Below are 23,417 nucleotides of genomic sequence, written 5' to 3'. Positions count from 1 at the left end.
TTATGTTGATTTATGTAGTGCTGTGAAATCGTCAAGTTGTACTTTAACAGACATTTTAAGTTCATTAAAATGTGAAAGTCTAGTTCTGCTGTAGTGGAGGTTTTTGAGAACCAAGAATAACTCATTTTATTAGGTCTAATGATGCTACAATGAGACTGGAAGTGTTTTATCTCAGTATCTAGTGGTTGTAAAACTGTTCATATTAACTTTATTTCATTTGGCATTTATGTGCATACAGTATCAGATGTGTAATAATGAAGATAGTGGAGTAATGGGTTATTTTTACACACATTTGGCTTGAGGTCTTGGTAATCTTGTGATCCTGGTAACCGAACAAACTCCTACCATAACAAAGCTGCACTGATCTTGACCTTACATATTATCTATAATTATGAATTATGGAAAGAAAGAAAAAATGAGACGAGGTGTCCCAGACGTTCAGCATTAAGAGGGTTGATTTAGGGTTTGTAAAAGTGAGCCGATTTGTGGGTTGATTTAGTGTGTGCAAAGAAGAGCGGGCGGAAAGTAGCAAAGAGATACAGCTGTAAATAATAAAAATCAGGCAGTTTGCCAATCAGATAATCTTTGTCAAGAAAACCATCCTAGGTAAAACTAGTAAATCAGTGTTATTTATCATTTTATCTTGTGACACTTGAATGAGGAGGATGAGTGGAGGCAGCTAAAAAAAATGAAATTTAGTTTTACATTGTCATTATGTTTTAATTAGATGATTGATACTATGGCATGATAATTTAACTTTTGCTTGTCCTTTTTTTTTTTTTTTTTTTATCATTCCACATAAAAAAGTGTAATTTTCCTGTATGCGTACTCATGTTTGACGATTCAACTTTTACATTCAAATTAATTGTATTGATAAGTTGCCATGCTGGATATGCGCAAACATTTGAACATTTCACTTTTTGTCTGATTTTAATAGTGCGGAACGCTTTCCACCTTCTCCACAGCCATCATAAAATCATTAATAGCATTTGTCTTTTTTTCAAAATGTGTTTTAGCGGAACAAATTATTCACTTTGAATAAATAATAAACATTTTTGGCAAGAAAAAAATATCCCCTGATGGAAACTAAATGAAATGCTGTTTATAATTAGGCAAAAGTATGAGGAAAAGGCGAGCAGGGAATATTTTGTATTCCCCTTTCAATTATTCCTGACATTATTTTAATCATTATGTTTTGATGTATTGGTTAATATCTTCTCACTCTGGTCGCTGCGCCCACCTGCCTCACTACTCCTCAACTAGTAATTACAAACAGCTTTTAGAGAACGCTAGGCGGAAAGAAATGCAGTTGCTGGAAGCAACTTACCCTCCAGCCAATTTTAGATGTTGAATTACACTTTTATTAAAATTCAATATAATATATTTTTATTAAATAGTGATGTATTGATTGGTATTGATCAACAAGTGTTAAACTTGTTTGACCCTTTATTTCTGACCTTAAATACAAATAAAAATAGTTGTAATTAGTCTATCTTTTACATGAGTGTAACATGTTGTAATGTTCAGTATTACTTAACTCTCACATGTTGCACTGTTAAATGTTTACGTACCAATGTATATAATATCTGTTATATATAATAGTAGTGTCAAGGTTGGGTTAAGTGCATGCTTTTGGTTTATCTGTGTGTAGCATCAGGTAGAGTCTCTTATTGTAATTCGAGTATCATAAGTGTCAGGCATAGTGAGAATAAATATGTGTTTTGGCATCTCCCTAAGGCTTAAAGTTGCTGTGGCATGTACAGAGTTCACTTAGCGTTTTACAGCTGTGTTTTAAGGGTATATTTAATCAAAATCTTCAGAAACCATGCAAAACAACATATGTTTTTTCTGTCAAAGATGATGTATGACTTCTTAAGAACACTTTTTATGAGAATGACAGGGGTAAATCCATGTTAAATTCCCCTTTTTTTGTTCTGCAGCTGGGCCTGAGCAGTCCTTCCTTGTTTTCCCACCTGAGCTTGTTAAAACATACAGGTTAAGGACCAGTCACCCTCTCCTTGCTGTCTCCATCCCAGCCCGCTCTGTTCCACACCCAGCCCCTCTTCTCCAGGCTCTCTATCCCCTCATGGGCACGATATCAGCCAGTGCAAGAGGACCACCTTCTCAGCCCTAACAGCAGTCCTCACCATGGAGATGAAACAACCAATGATGATGGATCAAGAGGACGGGGGAAAGCAGGAGAAAGAACAGGAGTCGCAAGAGAATGGTAGGCTGGTTGCGGACAGCGTTGCGGATAAGGGTCCGAAATCCTGCTCCGGGTCTGGGCAGGTCTCCAACGGTTATCCCAGCACATCCCCACAAAGTCCCAGGGAAGGTGCAGGCGCTGGGACGGACAGGGGCAGCACCCCTGGAACATTCAGGACTCTGGTGGTCCAGCAGACCAGCCTGGATCCACCAAGGGAGACCTGGAGCAAAAAGATGGACTTCCTGCTGTCGGTAATCGGGTATGCAGTGGACCTGGGCAATGTGTGGCGCTTTCCCTACATCTGCTACCAAAACGGAGGGGGTAAGGTCAAAAGTTAGGAACACTAGTAGGCAATAGTGCTACTGAAGCTGCAGGCAACACTGAGACACATAAGTGTGATGCGCTCTAGAGGAGTTAAACAAATATTGTGTTGCATCCCATTAAAAGAAAGATTTCCGTCTTAAAGACAAGATCAACTAGGTACTGTTTGCTTAAAAAGAACAAATAGACAATGGGGAATTCTGCTGTTGTCTCTGCTCTTTGTGCGATCCAGCTAGCATCTTCAGTGCGAACAGGCTTAGTCTCCTTTCATTGAATTTGAAGTAATAAAATCTTTGTAATTTCCTGTTTCACCATGCAAGGGGAGTGCGTGAGAGATAGAGTGGGCAAGGAGACACTCATCGCATCCAACGCCAATAATTGTGGCTCTCATGGGTGGGACTTTCTCATATTGTTTAATAATCTGGCTCAATGCTACTCAATCAACAGCTATCTAGCGTTCACGTCAAAAGCTCACGTATAAAGGTTTAATCAAGCACAGAGGGCTTGTCTGAACAGGAACTTTTTGTGTATGTTAGCGCCTTTTATGCTGTTGTTAGTATAATAGTGCTTTCAGGATGTGTTTAGACCAATGCACTGGAACCGTGAAGATCAAGTTGCACTTCCTGTTTAAATCCTTGTGCTTCACAGGTGCCTTTCTCCTGCCGTACCTGCTGATGGCTGTCTTTGGTGGCGTGCCTCTGTTCTACATGGAACTGGCTTTGGGCCAGTTTCACCGCAGTGGGTGTATCTCCATCTGGAAACACATTTGCCCCATCTTCAAGGGTAAGAAGGGTTCGCTTCACAAGATTCAGACTTCTGAGACAGAGGACCCGGGTAAACACTCAGACAGATAGTGGCAGATTGACATGTGCTGGGCTGATAGTACACTCTCCCTTGACATTCTTCTAAACTTCTTACCGATTTCACTCTCTCTTTGTTGATAGCCAGGACTCTGTTATGGAAATTGTCACATTTACCTGGTAAAATGCCAGCTGCTTAAGAAACTTAATTATATGTAAATGGAACTTGGTCCTAAATGTCACCCACTCCCCTAAAGTGGAAGGTGCTTGAAACCCAGTTAGACATTTGTTTTTCCTGTTCTTTTCCAGGTATAGGCTTTGCCATCTGCATCATTGCACTCTACATTGCCTTCTACTACAATACCATAATGGCCTGGGCTCTCTACTACCTCCTGTCCTCCTTTCGCACCACACTGCCCTGGACCACCTGCAACAACCGGTGGAACACTCCCAACTGCACCCACTACCTGTCCACCGACTTGAATGTCTCCTGGACCGAAAACTCCATCTCTCCTGCTGAGGAGTTCTATATGTAAGTGCATGTAAGTGCATGTAAGTGCAAGTCCAGGTTTAAAGGGATAGAAACTAAGAACTTTGCCTTCACCAGGCTTCATGTACCATCAAGAGACTTTTGTGTTTGAATGAGGAAGATCCCGAAAGATGCAGGCGGGATTGGGTGTTGTTTCCTCTGCTTTACGAGAGATTTAGAGACTTTATTTTGTTGATTGCTCCCATATGTTTTATGTGATGCCGGAATTTCCTGTTTTCCATATAAATGTTGCTCCGTGTTCTTATCTACCGGTAACTGTCCTGCACTCATCAGTCCTTTCCTGGAAGATCCACCTTCACTGTAAAAAAAAAGTTGCTGCCTTAAATTTTTAAGTACAATCAACTTTGTTTAAGTGTTAAATGTGTAAGTAATTTCAACTTAAAGGGGTGGTATAATGCCCTTTTCACAAGATGTAAAATAAATCTCTGATGTCCCCAGAGTGTGTATGTGAAGTTTTAGTTCAAAATACCTCACAGATATTTTTATATAGCATGTTAAAATTTACATTTTTTGAGGCTGAGCAAAAACGCACCGTTTTGTCTCTATTCCTTTAAATGCAAATGAGCTGCTGCTCCAGAGGGTGGAGCTACAACAGCTTGCACTAACACAGACGTGCACTGAAAATTTCAAAAACTTTTAGCCTTTTATGTTCAAACCGGATTCAGACAATGATGTTAGACTCAAGAAGAGGTGACAACATGTAGAATGCAACAGGATGTTTCTGAATGGTTAGTTGATGAATTTATGTAGCTTATGTGTAGTTATCTTCTAGTCATTGATTAGCATATTCTGTCTTGATAATAAATCGCATCCCGGGGGCGGGGTTTATGTAAATTTTGATGTCACTAACTCGGGAGGAATGTTGTGTAGTCCCAACCAGCCGTTTGTTGTAGTCCTTAAAAAGGGATTTCTTTAAAAGCAAATATCTCCCTTTGCTTTGAACTTCGAGCATTGTAACTTTGCAGATGTTGTTTATGCTCAAACAGCAATACTAAAGTTTAAAAAGTTAAATCATAATCAACCACCCCTTTAAATTACATTAACCTGACTTTTTAAAAAAAACAAGTTGAATCTTGTATAACTTATAAAAAAAAAGTTGCATGATTTATTTTGACGAGTTAAAGCGATGTAAAAACATACGTTGTCCTAACTTATTCATATAACAGTGTTCTGATTTTTGTTTCATTATTCTGTGGCACCTTAATCTCACAATAGTAGCTTCTACGGGAATGCCTTTATAAACTCAACCAACTTCTCTCATGTCCTTAGACGGCAGGTGTTGCAGGTTCATCTGTCCCCTGGTCTTCATCAGCTGGGCTGGGTGAGCTGGCAGCTAGCCCTCTGTCTGTTGTTCATCTTCACTGTTGTCTACTTCAGCATCTGGAAAGGGGTCAAGACATCTGGCAAGGTAAGATATACAGAAAACCTCAGGGCAAGGGGAAAAATAGCAACCTTGACTTTAGACTGTTGTTCAAAAGTTGCACCCTTTGTTTAGCAGCTTCTTCATGACTCCTCTCTGGTAGGTAGTGTGGGTGACGGCTACCTTTCCATACCTGGTGTTGCTGATCCTGTTGGTAAGAGGGGCCACCCTGCCAGGAGCATGGAGAGGAGTGATCTTCTTCCTGAAACCTGATTGGAGCAAACTTTTAACCACTTCAGTGAGTGGAAACCATTTTGAATACTTAGATATTGCACAATCTGTGTTGGTTGCTATGTCTGTCTTCCTCCTAAACAAATACTTCTTGCCATCTGTCAGATATGATATGGATGAATGAACATCTTTACAGACAAATCACTCCATCTGTGTTTTTTCAGGTTTGGCTTGATGCAGCTGCACAGATCTTCTTCTCTCTGGGTCCAGGCTTTGGTGTTCTCCTGGCCTTTGCCAGCTACAATCCTTTTCATAACAACTGCTACAAGTACATACCTCACATTCATACCGTCATTTTCTATTGTAGGGGAAATACAGCAACTATGCACTAACACAGGTCACTAACTACGTCATCACGTCAGGTTGAATGATTCCGATTGATTAAGGCAGTGTTTCCCAACCCTGTTCCTGGAGGCACACCAACACTACACATTTTCCAACTCTTCCTAATTGATCACACCTGAATCAACTCATCAGCTCATTAGTAGAGACTCCAAGACCAGAAATATATGGGTCAGATAAGGGAGACATCCAAAATGTGCACTGTTGGTGTGCCTCCAGGAGCAGGGTTGGGAAACACCGGATTAAGGCACTGCTTGTCAGAAGCCTATCTCTATTTATTATTTGGATGTCAGTCAAAATCCCGGTTTAGGCACAAAGTGACCTGCTGAGGTCACCAATCTGAGGTTCTAGGCTCCAGTATGTCTGCAGATGGTAATTTCAGCTCTCCTTCCTGCCAGTAAAAGTGTACTGAAACATACACACACACACAGATACACCGCTTCTTCAAGGTTGGAGTTGGTCGAGTTCTAGCTCTGACCAGGAAACTTTCCCAAAACACACTGATAAGATATTTTTTCTCTCAGGAAGTGATTCAGACAATGTTTTTTATTATTCTCTTATGATTAAATATGAAGAGTAAAGGCAATAGGCCTGAGTGACCTCAGTGACAGAGAGTACATATAGGTTTTAGGTGCTTCTCTCATAAACACAAAGAGTAAGTAAACAGTGAACAGCCATTCCCTTGCACCATTTTTATTCCCCCTGCAACTTGTTGCACGTGTTTCTATGCAGGTTTATATAATGCCCCGACAAACAGCCACAACACCTTTTCGTAATCACCACTCAGATTTTCTTATTTTTTCCAGAAATTCTTGTTTTGTTTTCTAGAATCCTTTTTTTCTGTTGCTCCCTGTTTGAACTATCTTTTTATTCATCTCTTTTCTTTTAGCTCAAATCTTTATATCTCTCTTTGATTTTCAGAGATGCATTGATCACAAGCTCAGTGAACTGTTTGACCAGTTTCCTGTCAGGCTTTGTGATCTTCACAGTGCTAGGCTACATGGCAGAGATGCGCCACCAAGGTGTGGAGACTGTAGCTAAGGATGCCGGTGAGCACCACGTTTCTTTATGTTTGCTCCCATTTCCATTCAAATAAGTATGAATTAGAGAATTTTTAATTATTTAAACCATAATACCAAATAAATCATTGCATATGAAAGTTTGTGAGAAGCCATACAATGTGATATGGCCGTTTACATTGAAATTACATTTGATGTACCTGTGCTGATTAAATGCATGTGTTCGAAGGTCCCAGTCTGCTCTTCATCATCTATGCTGAGGCTATTGCCAATATGCCTGCTGCTACGTTCTTCGCCATCATATTCTTCCTCATGATAATTATGCTGGGGCTGGATAGCACGGTCAGTCTTTCTTTCTTTCGAGACAATTTTATCTTAATGAATTAGCTTTTTTCCCTGTTTACTCAGCTTATTGTCTCTGAATTTAGTATGATGTATTGTCAACAGTGTTTCATTACATTAGGTCTTTAGTGCGCATAGTTAACCCATTCCTGTCCTTATAGTGATCTCACAATGAAGTCTTATTACAGTCTGCTAATTAAATAACTCCATATGTAGTCTAATTTTCTTTCATTATAATGTTTGTCCCTGTCAAAAACCACTGAGTTAGTGCTATATTCACCGTAACGAGCATTATTTGGATTAATGCCTGTACAGGTTCAATGGGTCCTTGACCTACTTTTCTATCATCCCCTGCTTTTCTTGCTTTTCACTACAGTTTGCTGGTCTGGAAGGTGTAATTACAGCCATGTTGGACGAGTTCCCCCACCTATTGGCCAAAAGAAGAGAATGGTTTGTTCTCGGCCTGGTGTGTGTCTGTTATTTGGGCGCCCTCTCGACTCTCACCTACGTGAGTCTAACAGCACAGCTAACAAAAATCTTGTTTTGCATTGGAGGTCTTTAAACATTGTCCAGAGACCAAACTTGGAATTTTACCAAAACAACATGTCATTTTCCAAAGTGTGCACATTCATTATTCCTTTTAATACTAGCGTAATGTGTTTTTAGGGAGGTGCGTTTGTTGTTAAACTATTTGAGGAGTATGCCACGGGCCCTGCTGTTATCACCGTAGTCTTCCTCGAGGTCATTGCTGTTTCCTGGTTCTATGGTAAGTATTGGATTCCAGCTAAATCGTTCAAAACATTTGACGCAACTAAGTGCAAACAAACTCTTACGTAGTTTCTTAATGAATTGTCTAGACAAGATCATCCCTAGAGGCTTTTAAGCTGGAGCCAGAAAATGTATACTTTTGACATGTCACAATTTTTGTATTACAGTTCCTCAACTCCCTCAGACACTTGCTTGTGTCATTTATATTTCTTATTTTTGGACTGTGTACCCTTTCCTATGAGAGTCTATGAAAATCTCATTTTAGTCACTGCTACAGGGAGAGAAGTCGTAATGTCAAACTGTAAAACTGTTTAGTCATTCTATCACTTTATTCTCTGCTGTTGTCCATCTGTTCTTTCTCATCCACCTACCATTTATAAGTCCCAAAATGTTATCATGCGCTTCAATAGTTTCGTAATCCGATATGTCGCTTCAGGCAATGTGCACTAAGTGTGTTTGTAAAATACTTGCAGGAACGACACGTTTCTGCAACGACGTGCAGCTGATGCTTGGCTTTGCCCCTGGTATTTTCTGGAGGGTCTGCTGGGTAGCCATCTGTCCCTGCTTCCTATTGGTCAGTCCATTACATAACATTTATGCATCTGGTGACTTGCCTAAGCAACTTATATTGCTTTCAATGAATACATTGTATCAGTTTATGCATTCCCTAGGTTTCATACCCATAATATTGGCATATGCTATGCTGCTTGGGCTATATAAATCCAGCATTCACTTACAAATACATTAAAATAGTCATTATTTACTCATCCTCATGTCATTCCAAACATGTATGACTTTCTTCTGCAGAACACAAATGAAGATTTTTTGTTGTTGTTAAGGATTTGATGGAACTTTGTTGTTAAGGAACTGTTTTTGCCCTTACAGTGAAAGTCAATGAGGTCCAAAATAAACTTAGGACTTAAAAAAAAAAAAAATTATTTTTTTGTTCCACTGAAAAAAGGTAAGTCATACAGGTTTGGACTAACATGAGAGTGAGCAAATGACAACATATCCCAGCATGTCAGATATGCAAATACAGTTTTGAAATAACAAAAAAAAAAAATTCTTTTTTCCTCATTGTCTGTAGTTCATTATTGTGAGTTTCCTGGCATTCCCTCCCGAGGTGAAGCTGTTTGACTACCTCTACCCTTTCTGGACCACAGTGCTCGGCTACTGCATTGGAATCTCCTCCTTCATCTGTGTGCCTTCCTACATGGTCTACTATCTGATCACCACCAAAGGAACCTTCAAACAGGTGAGCCTAGACAGACTAAAACATCAAAACACGTACATGACTGTATCTGGTCTGATCAGGTAACATTTAAACACATTACAGCAGCACAAACACAATTATGCTGCAATGCATCTGTAAACTTTCTCTGTTTGAGGCGTGAAGATAGACATCAAAGGGCCTCATGGCTGTCAGTCACTACATGCATCCATACAGTGACTTTGAGAGTGTGTGTTTAGTCACAGGATGTGTGTTTGGCAGATGGTGAAAAATGACACAAGGTTAATCTTTGTTGCTCCTGTGATATAACTACCAGTGCTTTTAGCATGTCAGGTTTTGGGTGAGTAATTATGTCTCTCACAGAGGAGAGTTTTAGCCCACAGCTGTTCACTATTTAACTGCTAAAGAATTGCAACGCATTGTGAAATCCTTTAATTTATAAGCAGTCTCTAAGACATTTATTTGAAGTTGAGCTGTAACTGTCTTCACTTGCTGTAGTTTTTTTCAGTTGCTTAAATGTTTTCATGATGTAAAACCTTTGTGCCACTCTCACTGCTTACCCCAATAGCGTCTGTTAAAAAGCATTACCCCTGAGGCTTCGGGGTCCAGCGGCCCTCAGAGAGACACAATTGTCATCACCAATGCCGTGTGACACACATCGTCCTCTGCTGGACATGTAGCACAAACGCGGCGGGCCCGTGGCTCCTGTAAGGGCCCCGGCCGACCTCCCTTCACACCTCACCCCAGAGGAGTCTGCTACCTGTATTGTGTGACAGTGGGGCCAGGCCTCCGAATACAGCCGTTGTTTATTGTATTCTTGCCGTCCATGTGTTACCAGTCATCGCTCAATTGAGTTACTGACCGACGTGGAAAGTTCTTGAGATTGTGTTTTTCTCCTTCCATTGTTCATTTTATATATATATATATAAATATGTATGTGTGTGTGTGTGTGTGTGTGTGTGTGTGTGTGTGTGTGGCTCATGACTATATGTACACTACCATTCAAAAGTTTGGGGTCAATAAGTACTACTTTTATTTAGCAAGGATGCATTAAACGAATCAAAGGTGACAGTAAATACTTTTACATTGTTACAAAAAAATTCTGTTTCATATAAATGCTGTTTTTATCTTTCTATTCATCATAGAATCCTGGGAAAAGTATATCATGGTTTCCACAAAAATACTGTGCAGCACAACAGTTTTTTTCAACATTGATAATAATAAGAATTGTTTTTTGAGCATCAAATCATCATATTAGAATGATTTTCTGGAGGATCATGTGACACTGAAGACTGGAGTAATTATGCTGAAAATTCAGTATTTTACAATTTATTAAAATTGAAAACACTTATTTTAAATTGTAATAATATTTCACAATGTTTTTTTTTTTTTTTTTAATAAATGCAGCCTTGGTGAGCATAAAAGACTTCTTTAAAAACCAAAAAAATCTTACTGTTCCCAAACTTTTGAATGCTGGTATATCTGTTCAGTGAAGTTTGGGATAGGAACAGGAATGGACGCACAAATGGTTCAATTTACTTTATGAAGATATAACATACACATATATATATATATATATTGTTTTTCTACAATAATTTGTTTTTTAAATACTAACTAAATACATAAAGATTGCTATATTATGGTTTTGTGACCAATTTCAGGTATATTTTACATGTACACACATTTACATAAGGCCATATTCTTTATTGCTCTTACAGGAATTTGTACAGTAAGTATGACTTCAATGAATCTGTTTTTGGTTTAGAGACTGAATCCATCACTAATCATGGATATTTTGTCTTTTTTTCTTACTTAAAAAATGTGTTAATTTTTTTTTTTTGTTCATTTCAGATGTGGTAAAGGTAAATGTAGGTTACGGTTGTATGTTTTAAATGAGAGAAGCAAGAGCCCAAATTAGACCTTTTATTTAGGTCCAGATGTATTTGGGTTTTTTTGCACAGGTGTGTTTGTGTGTTTGAGTGAGTGTTTATGTGTGTGTCTTTGTCCACTAATCCCGTATGAAACAGTTATTAAGTGTTAAGCCTACTTTTTGTGGATATGTATCGACTGTTAGACATATGTGTATTTATTTGTGGCGCATTTCATTCACATAATGCTTATTTTGTTTATTTACAACTGGAACTCTGTGTCTGCCTATACCAGTTTCCATTTACATGTAGCATTTACAAGGATGGGACCAAATATTCAGGACTGGGGAAACCAAGTCTTAAGACTCGTTTATTGAAAAACCCATATTGATCGACCACTAGCATGCTCTTCAATATCAACAGGGGGCTCTGAGCATTTCTTTTGTACATATTTCTTTATGTGAGTTACACAAATTAGCAGAAACCAAAAACTAATGTGCTTGTTTCAGACGCTTCAGCCTTGATTCAGACTTTTTTTTTTTCATGAGAAAAGAAAGGTGTGACTGGACATCTAAGTATGTGCATAATGCATGTGTAATTTGTGAGTCTTGCTGTTTGTGCGGTCCGACGTTCTGTTACTCGTTGATTTCGTAGAGTGGGAAAAATGTGAGGACGTCGATTTCTCTGTCGAACTGACATGTTTGAGCTGAACATTGAGGTAGAAAAGTAATAAGCCACGGTCAGTTCCGTCAGTGTGTGTGTGCATGCCGTAGACGTGAGTCTATATTGTGCATCTGTGTGTGTGGGTGTGTGTGTGTATGTGTGTGTGCTTCAGTCCAGTGCTGACTTTTCCTCTTCTTTCTCAACAGAATTTAATATTCTGTCTATCAAAGTATTGAAAATCTATAGTACTAACTATGATCTATGTATGTCTCCAAGACTGTTAAGAGAAAATATGTATAGGACAAAGACATATATGAATTATTAAGAGATATAAAATAAAGGTATATGTATAATGGATGTGTGTCTTTATTGTGTTTATAATACAAATATGGAGGTATTTGACTGCCGTTCCTATCGTGCATTTTTACTTCAAAGAATTTTTTGCTTACACAGAAGAAAATGTACAAGAAGTTACATGGTACTGAATAATTACCATATTCATATATAATTAGGGCTGTCAAAAGATTAATCGCATCCAAAATAAAAGTTTGTGTTTACATAATATATGTGTGTGTACTGTGTATAATTATTTTGTATATATATCAATACACACACATGCATGTATATATTTAAGAAATATTTGCATACATATACTGTATATATTTATATATAATTTATATTATATATAAATATAATTTTTTTATATATAAATTACACATTTTTCTTAAATATATACAAGCATGTGTGTGTGTATTGATATATACAAAATAATTATACACAGTACACACATATATTATGTAAACACAAACTTTTATTTTGGATGTGATTAATCGCGATTAATCTTTTGACAGCCCTAATATAATGTTATTTTCTTTACTTCAAGCATGCATGGAATTATCATGGTACATTTTATAATGTTTTCTAACAAAGTGAAAAAAGTAAAATAATTTGTTTAATCATTTCTTTTAAAATGTAATTTTTTTAAATTTCTTCTATTTGTCTTTTCTTATTAAATATTTAACCAGTAAATCATAAAAATACAGTTCAAAAGTTTGGGGTCAGTAAGAAATTAATACTTGGTCATTTAAAATGGTCAAACAGTAAAGGCATTAATAATGTTTACAAAATGTAAAAATGTCAAAAAATTCTGTTCTTTTGAACTTTATATTTATCAAAGAATAAAAATAAATATTAAACATCACAACTGTTTTCAACATGATAATAATAATAATAAATGTTTCTTATGCATTAAATCATAGAATGATTTCAAAAGGATCATGTGAAACTGAAGACTGGAATAATAATGCTGACAAAATTTAATTTATACATTTTTATTTTAACCTAATTTCACAATATTAAAAATATTTCACAATATTACTTTTTACTGTATTTCTGAATAAATAAATGCAGCCATAAGAGAATTCGAAAATCTTACTGACCCCCACACTTTCCAACAGCTGTGGTCATGAAAAACAAAAGAATGTTAACTCGTTAAAATTCGTTGACTAAAGTTGATTGCATCTGAACCACGTCTAACTTCCTTGAGCTAATTCATGATTCACTCTATCCCATCTTGGGAAAACCCACTTATCCCACTCTCCACCCCGAGAGCCTGTTATCAGGTGGGTTTGGACACAGATAAATTAGGGTTTGCTCATAGACATTCTAAGGAGCAGATTGCACACATTTACACACGCTTTACTCTCCACCACAAGTCACAGAGGACTCAGAGCTTCTCCTCGTATTGACATGAGCAATCAGTCATCTTCCTAATTCCCTAAAGGAGACACTCCACAAAGTGAACCACAAGATCATTTTCTGCTCTAAGAGATACATTATCAAACCAATAGAAATAATCCGGCTGCATTAACGTCTTAAATGATAAATCTAATTTTCGTACCGGAGTACAAATATGTTTTATGCTAAAATTACTTCAATTTGGTGTTTTAAATGGTTATATTATTCTTAAAGGACTACATGTGTTAATAAACTTTAAACATACTATTAAAGTCCCCGTGAACCGGAAGTTCACGTATTTCCAAGTGAAACGGAATATTGAACAGAGGGCAGGGTTTTACTTAGCGCTCCTCCTCTCCATCTCTGCTCATAGCAGACTAACGGTTTGAGGGGAGTGGTTAAGCGTTTTCAAACCAAGCCGTCAAACCTACGTCATCAGAAAAAGACATCATTCCAGACCGGAAGAAACTTTTCAGATTTTGATTAAAGATTACCATGGTAAAAAATTTTTTAATATATATTTACTTGCACGGATTAATTGTTCACCACAAGACTAGTAATATGCGCTAACAAAGTTAATAGGGTCCATTCAGATTTTTTGTTATCTTTCATAATAATAATAATTTATGAAAATTAATAATTACTCATTTGTTTTGTTATATATTTCATCAAGGACACATTAAATTGATCTAAAGTTACATATGATATTTATAATGTTACAAACAATTTCTATTTCAAATATATATTATTCTGTTGAAGTTTCTGTTCATCAGGAAATTCTATGGTCAAAACAAAATCATGTTTCCACAAAATATTAAGCAGCACAACTTTTTTCAACATTGATAATAATAAGAAATGTACTTGTGCACCAATATTATATTCAAATGATTTCTGAAGGATCATGTGACACTGAAGACTGGAGTAATGATGCTGTAAATATATTCAAATAGAATTTTTTTTTTTAAATCTTTCTTTTCCTTTTTCTTTTTTGTAAAATGTTTATATAATTCATGATAATTCATGAACTGCATTGAGAATCTTGAACGATACTGGGCAAGAACTCGTGATTCAAATTTCTGTTTTCAGTTCACTGAGAGTCACATGCATCTCAAATTCTGAATGACAGAATGAGTTTCTGTCATCAGGGACTAATTTATACATTGTATGTGAGCCTGGGCCTCTGAACCCAGAGACTGAATAAATACTCCTCTGCTTTCACACAAACTGAACTCAGATACACATACAGTGTTGTTGAGTTACAGCTTTCACAAGTTGTACAACCATGTCAAGCATGTTTTTGGACAAAAACCATATCTGAATACTTTCAAAGTAACAGATTCTAGAGAATTCTAAACAAAAGAGAGAGAGAGAGAGAGAGAGAGAGAGAGAGAGAGAGAGAGAGAGAGAGAGAGAGAGAGAGAGAGAGAGAGAGAGAAGAAATACAGAGTAATGTCAGTCACGTAACCCTTCTCTCTCTTTTTCTCTCTCTCTCTGTTTTTCATTCTGGCAATTTCCTATGAGTAGCTTCTGGGAATGGGAACCTCCTGTCAGTTTTATCAGACTGAAGGATCTATATTAAACGCCGTCACATCTCCCTCTCTCCCCTGCAACGATCACACCATCTCTTTATCTGCCCGGCTGCTCTCACACGCCCACTCTGCTCATATTTTTGCTTTAATGTTTTTGTTCGGTGATTTTGTAAGCCTATCATTTTGACCTTTCTTACTGATATTAGCTCAAAAAAGTTACTTTTCTCAGTTTTATACTGACTACACTTGTCACAGGTCACTTAAAAGCAGGGAGCATGTTCAGAGAATGAACATGAGAACCTGAGAATGTAACCGTAGCAACAGATATTTTTAGTTATCGATCATTATGGATGGAATATTGTCAAAACTTAAAAGCAATTCAAAACAAAAATAGATATAAACCTATCGCTTTTAACCCTTAAATGCATGAATGTTTCGCCAATCATTAGCAATTACATATTCGGGTCTTTAGCGACAACGACATCTAACACGGATGGATCTCTATTCTCTACCTGCCACAATAATATAAAACTCTCCTGATATTAGACTATTACAGAAGAATAAAATAAATCATATTTTGTTACCTTTTGGAGCTTGGACAGGTTCAGTTTGAACAAATGTTTTATCCCATCATCACTGTCCTCGTCAGAGCTCATTTCCAGGTAGGTCTACATTCAGCATCTGATTCAAACATATTCTCAAAACTATCATTTTTTGATCGCTGACAGCTTCTTCACCAGATCCACCATCAAGTGACAGTAACACTAATATTTGATTGCGTTCAGTACTTGCTCTGCAGTAAATCGCTGAGCCATTTCAAGTTTTGCTGATGATGCTTCCTATTCTTTTGTTTCTGCCTGCTGTAACTATGAGTGAAATGTCACTTCATTGTGTATCAGACATTGCCACCTTGTGGAAGAAAGGTGAATTTCACTTATTCAGTCATCAAAGATTTATTCAAAAATGTCCTACGCAAGACCAAGTGTTGTAACCTGAATGGCAGCAAATGTGTGTTACATTTATGATGCTGGTTTTAATGGTTGCATTCTAAACCAATTACACTTGTTTTATTTTGTGTGTTAGTGACCCTTACAAATGTTGGCAGAATATGATAGCCGAAGTTGCCATGGAATATTTAATGGTGAGATCACATCATACCTCATAAACATCACAGGCAGTTATAGCCTCGAGTGCCAAACAGGCTACAAATGCGCAACAAATAAACAGCAAACAAGAAACAAGAAACACAAGAGAATGTCAGAAGCAACATGTAGGTTTAATTAGTGAAATCAGATTGCATGTAGTGGCTGGAAAATGAATATATTGAAGCTGTTTTTAAATTAAAAACAGCACACATTTCACATGAAACGTGTTTAATGATTGTAACTCATTCCTATGTCTGTGTTATGTGACTTTTTGTGTACGGCCTGAAACGGAAGTTATAGAAATAAAAGGTGTGTTCGACATCGGCTGCGGCTGGATGTAACCGAACGGCGAGAGTTCAGTGCCGCGTGCAGGCGAGGAGGAGCTGCAAACGGAGACGTGAAGTCGGACGCTTTCTGCTTCCCGTAGTGACCGCTCACGTGATGTTTGCATACTTTACCACAGCTGAAGTGAAATTAATGCAATATTTGTCAAATACGCACGTTTGTTTCCATTTAATACTTTTTGTCTGCAACAGCGTCTGTTTGTACAAGAATAAAGTTCAACACAAGCCTATCCTACTATTTAAATACCAATGTAGTGGGGTCTATGTTTTTTTAATCAGTTTTATTTTCATAAACATGACACAATATAGCATCGCGACTACATGAAAAGAGAATTTACTGTTATGAAAAACAGATTTGTGCGCATTATCATATCTAGAGCGATCTATCTATCTTAGTGGAACTGTAGATGTTCGAACTTCGAATAAACACGAAACCCACGTGAACGTTGTCATACGACACAGTCACGTGGCGTCGGCGCTGTATCAAGTCAAAGAGGCGAAACTCTGTTGTGTTATGGGTAACAGTCTGTAGATGGCGCTGCGGAGGCGCGTCCGCCATTATGGACTGAAAGCTGCTGAAATCGTTAGCGCCAGTCAATGGCAAAATCCATTTTAGTAGGTGTTTATAGTTCATGTGTAAATAAATATTGATAGATTAAAGGTTTGCAGTAATTTTATAATTGTATTATACATATAATTGTATAATTGTATCTTTGCAAACTGTAAGTGGTAGGCTAATGAATCCGATTCGGTGGGGGACATACCCTTACTAAAAAGTACTATAGGAATCTTATAGTATTTTGGGACAAAATATTATAGTAATCTTATAGGAATACTATAGTAATTTGGGACATACTACAGAAGTACGATAAGACTACTATATAAATACTATAGCAGCTTAAAAATATTATAGAGGTATTACAGAACATCACAGAATTATGTTATGTTCTGTAATACCTCTATAATATCCTAGAGCCGCTATAGTATTTCTATAGTAGTCTTATAGTACTTCTATAGTAATATTTTGTCCCAAAATACTATTTTCCTAAGGGTAATTAGGCCATGCATAACCAACACATAGACGTATATTTTCTGTCATTTAACGTTGTTTAACGTCGGTCATCCTCATTAATGTATTTTAAATTGTTTTCATATTTAGATATGACGGCCAGAAAAAATTAAGTTATGTTAAGTTTTTGTTATGTTAAGTTTTTCAGTGCCATTGACTCCCATTATTTTTCGGCGTTTTCCTTCAGTTTTCAGTCCATAATGGCGGCCGCGCCGTCACGTCATGGGGGCAACTGTTGCTATGGAGCGTTCTATTGAGTTTCGCCTCTTGGGCTTCTATACTCTTTGATCAAGTCGGGCAAAATTTCTAATGCACGGCATGCATTCAAATCAATGTGCACCGCACGGATAAATAATTTATTATAAATCCTGCAATATTCCATAAGAATAAGAATTGTCAATTTTGATTTCATGGTGACTTTAATGTTCCATGTTATAGGCCTATAAACATTTGCAATATTTCCTTTTATAGAAACCTATCTTTGATCTGTGAACTGTGTGTATTTTCTGCATATAAGTCAGTGTTTGTTTTTTTCCTCTGTTTGTATTAGCTCCTTGAATCCTGGTATTTCTCTCCTCCTCTTCCTCTATTCTCCTGTCTGTCACCAAGCTTTTGCCCTGCCACTAACTGATCTGGGTGATATGTTGCCTTGCTAAGACAGGAAATGAAACCTTTCATTCCTCTCCAGTTGCTGCCCCTTTATCAAAAGCAACTGCCTAATGAACTCATTTTGTGCGCAAAGAATGCCTCCTTATCTCAACAAATACACACACACACGTCCACCTCCTCCTTTCCTTCTCGATTCTCAATACACTGTATTATAATTGTTTTCAGAAGGCTCAGAACTTTAACTTCTATCCACCTTCTTTATAGACTGAGGTGCTGAGAGTAAAGACACATATGGCAACAAATGAAAGGGTGGGAGAGAGAGATGATGGTGAACTCAGGTTAAAATAGGGTGGTCTCGGATTAGTTGTTAAAATATCACTGAACAATCTGGATAAATTGGAAAATATGATGATTAAGTTATAAATCAATATAATTTTTAGAACATACCTTTAGTTAGTTTGCAGTTACTAACAGGTCAGCGTTTCACAACTGTTGCACTATCATCATATAGGAGGTGGCGCCATCTCATGGAGATTGCAGAGTGCAAGAGGTTTATTTGATACATACTACATTTAATATTAGTAGCTTACTGTTGTTACCTATTACCTTTTTCATGTTAAAGGGATAGTTCACCCAAAAATTAAAATTCTTTAGTCATTAATTACTCAACCTCATGTCGCTCCAAACCCGTAAGACTTTCGTTAATCTTCGGAACTCAAATGAAGATCTTTTTGATGAAATCTGAGAGCTTTCTCTCTCCATTGACAGCCTATATGCAACTACCACTTCTAAAGTTGATGATACACAGGGCAACTTTTTGAGCAATGTTGCTGGGCAATCTTGCTGAGCAATTGTTGCTTGGGCACTTTCCCATTGAAAATGTGCAATACCTTTCTATCTGGATAATTTAGATCGGTCATGGGCCCTGTGTCTCATCCGGTTGCCCGTTGACGGCAACATTGCCCAGCAACATTGCTCAAAAAGTTGCCCTGTGTATCATCGCCTTAAGTGTATTTACATGTAAATGAACTTGAAGTTAAAAATCTATCTATCTATCTATCTATCTATCTATCTATCTATCTATCTATCTATCTATCTATCTACACTCTAAAAAATGCTGGGTTGTGTTAACCCAATGTTGGGTCAAATATGGACTAACCCAACGATGGGTTAAAAATTCAATTTAAAAATGGACAAACCCAGCCGTTGGGTTACATTTTTAATGTAACCAATGCAATTTGTCCATTTTTAAATTGCATTTTTTAACCCAACGTTGGGTTAGTCCATATTTGACCCAAAATTGGGTTAACACAACCCAGCAGTTTTTAGAGTGTATCTATCTATCTATCTATCTATCTATCTATCTATCTATCTATCTATCTATCTATCTATCTATCTATCTCATTTCATTCTGACAAGTGAAATATGGATTATCTTCTTCCTTCACAAGATGATGTGCAAGAGTTCCAGTGGAGGGCTCACATTACAGATGATCCTAAACAGTGACAATTATAGTTGATCATTTAGGGAAAAATTTTAGAAGAAAAAACGGCTTAAAAAATAAACTGGACAATATTTAAAAAAAAAAAAGAAGAAAAAAAAAAAAAGACGATCTGATGAGTTTTTCTACTATGCCAGAGCAATCAATCAAACTTCATACAGTGCTGCCATCTATCTTTACGTCTGCACTTCTGCTGATGACGTTTACAGAAATAATTAAAATATATAAAAGTACCAAAAATAATTACATAACAAATGATTACAAATTACAAAGCTTGCAATTTAATGTTATAATTTTGCTCAATCTGAATCGAATCTGTAGCTAAACTTTAACAATCACGTGACGACCAACAGGGACGCTGTCTGGCGTGTCTTCAGGACAAGAGTTTTCGTGGATCCATCGAACTGGATCGTGAAATCTCCTGAAAAATCATGGACCGACTTGCGAATGTCATCGGACAACAACATATAGGTAAAGAAAAGCACACACCGTGCTTTGTTGTCATGATGAAAATAAAATAAAAATAAAAAGATAATCAGAGACGCTGTCTACGTGGGCACATCTTTGTCGTTTGTCATTCTCGTGACTCCTCGCGTGTCAGTTGCTTTGCGTTCTAACTAGAATAAACGTTCTAACAACTTATATCCACTCTGTATGGTTCTGAAAGCTTATCTTATAATATTAAAAGAGTAAATGCCTTCACAGGTCTGACGGTGGGATTGAGTTTGATGATCGTCGTTGTGATAGTCGTCCTCGCGGCTGTTGTTTACACTCCCCCGGGCGCTACAGCTCGCTGCTTGAGAAGAAACAGGAGTGAAGAACACCTCTCCCTGACTTCTAACAGAATTTCATGATTGCTGACAGAAAAAGAAACATGAACTTTATGGATCTCTGTGTTGGACCCACAACTGATAAACCATTATAGGGGGAATGTATTTTTTTTTTTGTTTACCCCTTTAAATAGTGGTTTATTAAAAGTGACTTCCAAGCAAGTTTCCAAACTCATGGAAGTTTAATAACATGTTGAATGTCATGGAAATACCTAAAGTGTTCTGCTGATATCAATTAAGAGGATGTTTTTGTATTTTTGGATGCTTTGTACACAAATAAGTATCATGGCAAATCTATAAATTCTGGTACCTACATACAAATGGAAATCCTAACCTGCAATCTCTGTAATATTATAATATTTAAAAAATATGTGCAATAATCATGAGCAAACAGAAAATCATGGAAATACATTGGCCAGAAAACAATGGGTCTGGCCATATGCATTAAATATATTCAATTAGAGCTTTATATGCTTTCCTCAATTGTAATTGCAATATTAGAGACTTTTGTATTCTCTATCACGTGGATTTAATGTTTTTATAACTCAATTACACTCAAGAAATCTTATGTTTAATGACTTTAAGGACTTTAGACAGGCTGCAATTCCAATAGATCACCACTAGAAGGACTAGTGCTCTGTGGAAAGGATGAGAGTATCTGCATCCTGATATAGGATGTTTCATATTCCATTGCATCAGAAATGCTGCTGTTATATGAGACATCTCAAATGAGATTAAACAGGATTTAACACACAAAAATAATGAAGTGATTCTTGATGCTACTCCAGTGTGAATATGTCCTCTGCATCTGAAGTGTTTCTGCATCATTTGAATTTCATTCTCTCGTTTAAAATATTTTTTGTCTTCTGAAAGGGAGTGTTCGAATTTTTGCGAATCCCCAAGGAGCAATTTCTCTTACTCCAGCCCTCTCATCCCCCCTTCACTGTCACCGAGCCAAGCCCTCCGAGTCGAACTTTAATTAAAAGCCATGACTGCTGTTGTCTGTCTGTCTTAAACCCTGATAGTCAGTGTTCCCTAATCTCAATCTTATTTTCCCTGCTCTCCCTGCTAATCCACACGGGGAGACAGAGATACGGTCACTGACAGATGCAGACAGCATGTGATAACAGACAAAATGTGAGACGTGCCCATGTGGCAAAACAACATTTGAGCATAAAAGACATCATGAAGTAGCAGACAATGCTTCTTCATTTCCTTATGTATTGTTGTGGTTGTTCTTTTACTGTTTGACAATAATAATAATATTTAAAAAAAATAAAAAAATTCATGTTATGGGATTTTAACTGTATTGAGAAAATATGAGGAATAGTAATGCAACCAATAAGACATTCGACCACTGAAAGTAATAACTCAGAGAAATGAATCCATAAATCACTGTCACAACACCCAGGAAAATAATTTCTTAATGTGGTGTCTCATTTCTAATCAATATGTGTTGTGTCTCCGGCTGACTGCTTGTTTTCTCTGACAGAATGAGTCTGCATTGATTGTTAGCTGTGGTCTTTTGCCACAAGCTCTCTAAAACACCAGCATACTGATGTTACATCTGCTGGGATGAAATGGGGGATGGAGCTCAGATTGAACGGGTGGGTTTAATAATCTGTAGCCAAGATATTTTAACGGATTTGATTTTTCCTACATACGCTCCACCATAGATGAAAATATTCTGTGCAAATTTCAGCTGAATTGGTGTGCATTAGTCTAGTTTTTCTAAATAAAATAAAGAAAGCTGCGGCTAAAACAATCAGCTCTAGACTGATGATCAAGGCCCTTCTATTTAGGCCCTGGAAATAGCACCCTCCTCCGTACATATGCATGACACATGGGTGACGGGAGCACTCCCACCCGCTGCCGTCTGTCTGTGGAATTCTTTACTCGTTTCAACCAGGGGTTTCACGGATGCTCCATGTTCAGAATGTTGTTTAAAACTCCCAGGCTTTCACATGATAGTGTTTTTCGTGAAGTTTCTGTGCTGCATTGCTTACACACTTCATCACATCATTTATTTATTATTAACAAAGTTCGGGAGGAGCACGTTCAGATAATCCACTCATTGGCCCTTCAGACAGCAAGCCAAATACTCTTTACTCTATGTGATTATACAGGGGTTGAACAATGAAACCAATAGTGTTGGATGCTTCACACCTATACTGTATATTCTCGGCCATGGTGGCCAATCTTTACTGATTTTACATTCCATCAGTAAGAGCAGAGTGTGAAGGTTGAAATACAGCTGTACATAAAATATTGCAACCCACACAACATAATGGGAGACATATCAGAGTTCGAAAAAGGACAAATTGTTGATGCGTGTCACGCTGACTCATCTGTGACTAGGAAGTCTTTGTGGATTTATTTTATTTTTTTTCTTTATTCGTGAAATTGCCAGGCTCTATCTTCAAGGCTCAGAGCCCAGAAGACTGTGACAGCAAACTGCCATCCTCTTAATTCTGTGGTTTGTCATCAGGTTGTTGTGACTGTGGGAAACAGGTTCTCTGTCTTAATGAGGATGGTTAGGGACAGACTACAGCTCCCTTTGAAACATGACCTTAGCATCAGTCATCTAGGTGTGGAGTGTTTACTGTCACCTTGAACACAGCTTCCTTAATGTTGCATGTCCAAAGGTTTTAAAGGAAGCTGTGAAATGAGATCACACATTCATTATGAAGGTATTATGTATTAGAGCAGCCGATCAATAACATGGACATGACAAGTTTAGGTTATTTTAGGTTTTTATTGTTTAAGGGAAAATATATATTTAAGCTGCATGTCTTTGATTTGATTTAATATTTCACATATTTGTCTTCTGTAAAGTAGTTCAGAAATACTTTAAATAAAAGTATAGAAATACTGTATTCTACCAGGTGCGTT

General features: G+C 37.2%; 2 protein-coding genes across 2 annotated transcripts in view; one reads left to right on the top strand and one right to left on the bottom strand.

Moving 5' to 3' along the window:
* The window catches only part of clip3 (CAP-GLY domain containing linker protein 3), a 769,717-nt gene that overhangs the window by 303,851 nt on the left and 442,449 nt on the right, over positions 1–23,417 (bottom strand). The gene's annotated exons all lie outside the window — the stretch shown is intronic.
* slc6a4a (solute carrier family 6 member 4a) lies at positions 2,000–12,315 on the top strand. Its single transcript, XM_079886029.1, has 13 exons — positions 2,000–2,527; positions 3,176–3,310; positions 3,637–3,859; positions 5,147–5,285; positions 5,401–5,535; positions 5,693–5,796; positions 6,792–6,919; positions 7,119–7,231; positions 7,608–7,739; positions 7,898–7,997; positions 8,473–8,573; positions 9,087–9,254; positions 9,799–12,315. The coding sequence occupies exons 1-13, from the start codon at positions 2,149–2,151 to the stop codon at positions 9,880–9,882; spliced, it is 1,941 nt and encodes a 646-aa protein (XP_079742155.1). The 5' UTR covers positions 2,000–2,148; the 3' UTR covers positions 9,883–12,315.

The sequence above is a fragment of the Squalius cephalus genome, assembly GCF_949319135.1.
Source record: "Squalius cephalus genome assembly, chromosome: 11".
In the NCBI taxonomy this organism is placed as follows: Eukaryota; Metazoa; Chordata; class Actinopteri; order Cypriniformes; family Leuciscidae; genus Squalius; species Squalius cephalus.
This window is presented reverse-complemented; position numbering and strand designations above follow the sequence as displayed.